The sequence below is a fragment of the Rhinopithecus roxellana genome, chromosome 8 (genome assembly GCF_007565055.1).
Source record: "Rhinopithecus roxellana isolate Shanxi Qingling chromosome 8, ASM756505v1, whole genome shotgun sequence".
In the NCBI taxonomy this organism is placed as follows: Eukaryota; Metazoa; Chordata; class Mammalia; order Primates; family Cercopithecidae; genus Rhinopithecus; species Rhinopithecus roxellana.
The window spans coordinates 91,612,996-91,619,037 of record NC_044556.1 but is presented as its reverse complement, the minus strand read 5'-3'; the positions used below and the strand labels follow the sequence as shown (position 1 = coordinate 91,619,037).

General features: G+C 57.1%; 1 protein-coding gene across 9 annotated transcripts; it reads left to right on the top strand.

Moving 5' to 3' along the window:
- The first annotated feature begins 425 nt into the window (after positions 1-425).
- MRPL55 (mitochondrial ribosomal protein L55) lies at positions 426-3,046 on the top strand. Of its 9 annotated transcripts, none has more exons than XM_010375712.2 (5): positions 426-595; positions 743-892; positions 1,434-1,516; positions 1,857-2,058; positions 2,807-3,046. In XM_010375712.2, the coding sequence occupies exons 3-5, from the start codon at positions 1,491-1,493 to the stop codon at positions 2,963-2,965; spliced, it is 387 nt and encodes a 128-aa protein (XP_010374014.1). In that variant the 5' UTR covers positions 426-595; positions 743-892; positions 1,434-1,490; the 3' UTR covers positions 2,966-3,046. The 9 variants fall into 9 exon arrangements, with proteins under 9 accessions (XP_010374014.1, XP_030790742.1, XP_030790743.1 ...); XM_030934882.1 differs by having other exon boundaries at positions 1,431-1,516; XM_030934883.1 differs by having other exon boundaries at positions 743-901.
- Positions 3,047-6,042: the final 2,996 nt, after the last annotated feature.

Sequence of the window (6,042 nt, the reverse complement as noted above, 5' to 3'; positions counted from 1 at the left end):
GGGTCCTCCCTCAGCCCAGCTGGTGCCCCTTCAGGCCCGCGGATCCTCCCTCAGTTCCCCTGCGTCCTCCCTCAGGACCCCTCCTGGGTCCTCCCTCAGACCTCCGGGACCTCTCTCAACTCTCCTGGATCCTCCCTCAGCCCTGCGGATTCTCCTTCAGCTCCCCACCCCGGGTCCTCCCTCAGACCCGCGGGTCCCCCTCGACCCCGCTGGCCTGCCCTGGTCCTCTCGTAAGAACGGAGGTCACCTGGCCGACCCCGCCTGGCTCCTCGTACTGCCACAGCGCCCCGCAGGCCCCGCCTACCTAGGCTTCGCCCCGCCCACGAGATTACATCACATCGCGCCGGCCCCGCCCAACGGGGGGTATTCTTCGTGTCTCACCGCCCACTCTTGCCTCGCCCGGCCATAGAATACGTCCTACCGCGCGACGCAGCGCCTGCCAGTGACGTTGTGGGCTGCGGCGCTGCAGCACCCAACGCAGTGAGTGTGCCGTGACCTCCTGCGTGGCCTCGTCCCTGGTCTTAGTTTCCACCGGGCAGTGGGAGTCAGGACCGCCTGTCCTCAGGCCCCTCCGCAGCGACTGTGGCGGCTGCAGGTTGGCGCCTCGTGTGGGCCGGGAGTAGAGGCGGGGGGCGCTGTACTCTACCTGTGGAGTCGGGAGGGAGGGAGAGAGAGAGGGAAGCAGGGAAGGGGACTGGGGGCTGCACCTGTACTGGCCCCTTGTCCCCATGCGGTCTAGCAGGAAGGAAGAGGTAACTTCCCCTGAAGACCCTCCTGGACCAGCCCCAGGCTCCTGTGCTCGTGAGGCCGAGGGAGAGGGATGTCGGCATAGGACACGGAGCAGGATTTCCATTTTAGAGGCAGCCGGACCTGTCTTCAGGTCCCTTCCTTGGTGAGAGGGGTACGCCAGAGGAAGCTGGGCGCTCGGCCGCCGTGCAGCCTCGTCTCCTGGAATCTGAGTATTGGAAACTGGGCTTTTACCTCGGATACCTCAGCACAGACTCCCATGGGAATCCAGGTCACAGCAAAGCAGCCCTGGGCCTCCACTCTCCTTTAAGCAAGCATGACAATCCTCACCTGACTGGGTTTTTATTAAAACTAGCAATGACCTTAGAAAGCAAGGCATGATCTCAGCTCCACTTTTGAGGCTGCAGTCCATTTAGAGAGGTTTCCCAGACTCGGTAACGGCCAGAGCAGACAGCCTGTGCCCTGCCGCAGACTTACTCAGAATTTTTGGTAGCAGTGACCATCTTCTGCTTTTGGAAAAACCTCTACAGTCGGTTCTGAGAAGTCCAAGGGTTGCTGGGAGAGGTTGGTGAGTGGCGTGGTGATTACATGTGTCTTGGAAGCATCCTGGGCTGGGATTTGATGAGAACCCATTAGGTGGAAGAACCTTCCTTTTAAAAAAGATGTCTTCATTCTCTACCTAGCAGGTTGCACGCCAGGGCCTGTACTTACCACCACCACGTGCCACGGGACTCTAAGGAGGAATGGCGGCTGTGGGCAGCCTGCTTGGGTAAGCATGGACTTTTAGGTCCCTGGGTATTACTGTCAGGGGCCACCCAGGGAACCCCTCTCTTCAGCAGGAAATGGCCATTCTAATCCTCCCTAGTCCCAGCTATTGTCCACTGTCCCCTGTGCTGGAAGCTTTGTGCCCTTGCTCAGCCTGGCAGCCTCTTCCTGGCTAGGGGGCCAGAGCGGCTCTGACCACCACCTGCGGCTCCTCAGGAAGCCCTGAGGCTCATCCTGCTCCTAGCATGGGTCACCAGCTCTGGTAGTGTCTCCTGTTGCCTGGCAGTGCCCCATCACGGCCAGCCTCAGTCATGTTGGACCAGTGCTTGCACGTTTTTCTGCAGCCTGCTGAGGCAGAGCACTGTGAAGGCCACCGAACCTGCACTCCGCCACCTGCACACATCCTCCTGGCAGGCCGACAGCAGCAGGGCGTCACTCAGTCGTGTGCACCGCCAAGCTTATGCACGACTCTATCCTGTACTGCTGGTGAAGCAGGATGGCTCCACCATCCACATCCGCTACAGGGAGCCACGGCGCATGCTGGCGGTAAGCTTCCCTCTCCAGGTGCTTCCAGGTGCTGGGCTGGGGTTCAGGCTGTGGTGGGGGTGGTGGTGGCCAGTCGCCTTAGGATGGACATGTGGCTGTGATCACTGTACCACATGACAGGAGTCAGGGGAGCAGGTGGTTGTTGGAGGATTGGAGGAAGGCTTAGATCCAAAACTGACTCTTAAGCGCCAAAATTAGATAGGACTAACCAGTAGTGTGTTTTTATTTTTAAAATTTATTTTTTGAGACAGGGTCTTGCTCTGTCAACCAGGCTGGAGTGCAGAGGCACGATCTCAGCTCACTGCAGCCCTGAATCCCCGGACTCATGCGGTCTTCCTACCTCAGCCTCCCGAGTAGCTGGGACTGCAGGTGCACACCACCATGCCTTGCTACCTTTTTGAAATATTTTTTGTAGAGATGGGGTGTCTTTGCGTTGCCCAGGCTAGTCTTGAACTCCTGGGCTCAAGCGATCCTCTCACCTCAGCCTCCCAAAGCACTGGGATTACAGGCATGAGTGAGCCACCATGCCTGGCCTTGTGTGTTTTTAAAAACATCAAATCTGAGGAAAACACAGAACAATTTATTTTAAAGACTGAAAGCTTTGAAGGGAGAGACCAGTAAGAATGTTTGAAAATCAAGCTAGTATAGGATGAAAGACACAAGTTGACAGGAAGGCCCTGGGCTGTCCCCTCAGTAGTTCTCAAGGTCCCTCGATCCACATGGACAAAACTTGGTCTGTCCCCTGCAGATGCCCATAGATCTGGACACCTTGTCTCCTGAGGAACGCCGGGCCAGGCTGCGGAAGCGTGAGGCTCAGCTCCAGCCGAGGAAAGAGTACGAGCAAGAGCTCAGTGATGACTTTCATGTGGAGCACTACCAACAGTTCTGGAACAGGACCAAGAAGTGACCGTGGCTCCAGCCACCCCGGGACGTTGATAAGATGGGAGGGCTGTTCTTAAATCACATATTCTCGAAGCTGCCACCTGGAGTCTGTGTCTGTCCCCACACTAGGTGTAAGCCCCAGACTGGCAGCTCGTCCCCGAAAGGCACCAGCTCAAGCATGGAGAGGGCTTAGTGGACTAGCAGGGTGAGGGTTGGTTTAGATCAAACCTGTGGGTTTTGGACACTGCTCTGGGGCTGTGGTGCACACGGACAACTGCGTGGGCAGTACCCAATACCTCCAAGCTCTAAGCTGTGCCTTCCCAGCCTCAGAGGCGACTGCCCTCCTGACAGCACAGTGGCCCTCAGGTTGGTTCCTAGGAGGGCCTGGGTGTTCTGGGACTCAGGCATCAACCTTGGTGGGGCAGCCCTAGGACCATCTGGACCACAGCCTGCAGCTCCCTGCCCTGGCCCTGCATTCCCAGGCTGCCCCAGGGAAGGTCCTGCCCTGGGAGGGTCCCCAGAAGAGCAGCCAGCCCTGGTTGTCCTTGACTGCTAATGGGGTCTGAAAAGCACAGCCCAGGGAGATCCACAGACCCTGCTCCATCTGTCCAGAGGCTGATTTCACTTAGGACCAGCTCCAGCTGATGTGCAGGCACCTTCACACACACATCAGCCCAGTTTTGGACAGCTCAGGGCCCGGACTGCTTCCTGTCCCTGTCCTGGGGTGTTACTGGGTCCCAGCTGGCAGGCTGTCTCACTGACACCTGGAGTGCCCAACAAAGACTTCTTGCAGTGGTGTTCTGGAATTGCCAGGCAGGTGGGAGTGTGCTGTCATGCCCCTGTGATGACAGTGCTTATAACTGAGGAGCCTGGGCAGTGTCCCCACCTCGCAGGCCCTTCCCCTGTCCCTTAAGTTTGTTCCTGGCCCTCTGCTCATCCTGCCGGCCTTCAGCTTTGCTGAGAAGAGCCTGCAAGGGACGTTCCCTGTCCCTGCCCCTGTCCCTGTGACCCAGCAGTACCTGACCTCACATGGATGGGCTGTGTGGCCGCCTGGGACTCTGCCTTGCAGGGTTACTTCCTGAGCAGCCTCCCTGGAGCCCCCGTCTCTGAAGCTGTGGCTCAATCTCTGTGACATATAGAGCCAGCTGCCCGGCCACACTGTGCAGTCACTTGGCCCCTTCCTCCAGTGTACCCAGCCTCCTCCCTCTATAGTGGGCTCCCCTGGGAACTCCACCCTCCTGGGTCCAGCTTTGCTTCTGTCACAGAGGACACCACTGTGACCAGTGCCCCCAGCTGGGCCTCCACCCAGCAGGCACAGGCCATGCAACCTCTACCGCGGTGACCCCTCCCCTGTGGCCTACAGCTTGTCAGGCTAATGGGCTCAAAACTGACCAGGTCTTCCCCAGAAACCTGGTCCTCTTGTTGACAGGTGGCTGCTTCATCCTCACAGTTGCCCAGACCAGAGCCTCAGAGCCGTCCTGGACTCCTCCCCAACATCCACCTGGCCCTGCTATCCCCTCTCCACCACACCTGATATCCAGTCAGTGGTCACACTCCACAGCTGGGCCCTGCCCATATGGCCCAAGTCCACCCTGGCCTGGCAAGCCACAATTGTACCCAGGAGTTGATGCCCTACACCCAAGGGAGCCTTCCCAGGAGTGGGCCAGTCACCTTCTGTGTGCCTGGCTGTGGCCTGTTGCTCTGCCCTTGCCATGCACCTGCTCCATGATGCAAGCTCACGCAGCACCTCATGAGGGAGATGGCAGCTGGTATTTGCTAAGTAGATAGATGAGCCAGATGGGCTGTCTGCCAGGCTGCTCTAACAGCCTGACCCATGGACTGGGTCACTAAGAAACAAATTTCCCACAGTTCTGGACACTAGACCTGTGTTTCATCCAGTTCAACCTGTGGCTGGAATTGCCCCAAAAGTGGTGGCAGTAGAGTTCCCACAAGGGATTGCCCCACACCATCCTGAGATGGGGCTGGTTAGGATTCTACAGAAAGATTGAGCATGCCAGGGCAATGCGCCCAGAACATTTATTAGCAGGGCTTTTGTACAGAGTGGGTTGCAGCAGTTCTTGCAACGGGTGGTGAGAGAAATGAATGTTCTCTCTTGGTACTGTCCATGGGGAGGGGATTGTCGAATGGAGTTTATATGAGGGTTTAAGGAATCTGGCTCAGGCTGGGTCCAGTTTCTGTGTTTTGAGCAACAACCTAGATGCTGTCATCTGTGCCTGGGAACGTTCATGGCTATGGCTCAGGTTCAAGTCTGCAGAGGAAATTATACCGTTGGCGAGGTCACAGAGCGGCCAAGGGACTCGTTTCTTGGTCAGCACTGGGAATGAAAGTGGAAAGGTGAAGCAGGGGGACGCCACAACCTCCAAAATCAGGGTGCCCATCATGCTGAGGTTCTGGTAAGGGGTCTCTTCCAGACTACAGACTACCCGCTGCCTTCACACAGTGGAAAGCTGCACAAAGCTCTGGGGTCTCTTTTATGAAGGCTCTGTCCTCATGACCTAGTCACCTCCCAAGCACCAACGCCTTGGGTTGAGGATTTCACGTGGGAGTTAGGGTGCACATTCAGTTTACCATGGCAGGGATGGGACCAGTGCTCTGAGGGTGTCTGGATAGCTGCTGGTTCATCCAGAAGTTTACTAGGTAATACTCAGAAATTCCACAAATCATTAGGGCATTACCTTGTTAAGCTCCCCATATGGAATCGCGGCTGGCAGTGACCAATTGGCGGTGTTAGCTAGGCGCATCCTGTGTCTTTTCTTTTTTTATGGGACAGGGTCTCGCTCACTCGCTCAGGTTGGAGTGCAGTGGCGCGATCTCCTGGGCTCAAGAGATCCTCCCGCCTCAGCCTCAAAGCGTTGGGACTACAGGCGCGCGCGCGCCCGGCCCATTTTAACTTTTTTTTTTTTTGAGACAGAGTCTCGCTCTGTCGCCCAGGCTGGAGTGCAGTGGCGCGATCTCGGCTCACTGCAACCCCGCCTCCCGGTTCAAGTGATTCTCCTGCCTCAGCCTCCTGGGTAGCTGGGATTACAAGTGTGCACCACCACACCCAGCTAATTTTTGTATTTTAGTAGAGACGGGGTTTCA

Excerpts from the sequence above, each read along its gene's own strand:
- MRPL55 (XM_010375710.2), top strand. The coding sequence starts at position 1,491 with ATGGCGGCTGTGGGCAGCCTGCTTGG. Across the intron at positions 1,517-1,856 it reads GCTGTGGGCAGCCTGCTTGG|CCTGCTGAGGCAGAGCACTG; the intron begins GTAAGCATGGAC and ends GTTTTTCTGCAG. Across the intron at positions 2,059-2,806 it reads AGCCACGGCGCATGCTGGCG|ATGCCCATAGATCTGGACAC; the intron begins GTAAGCTTCCCT and ends TGTCCCCTGCAG.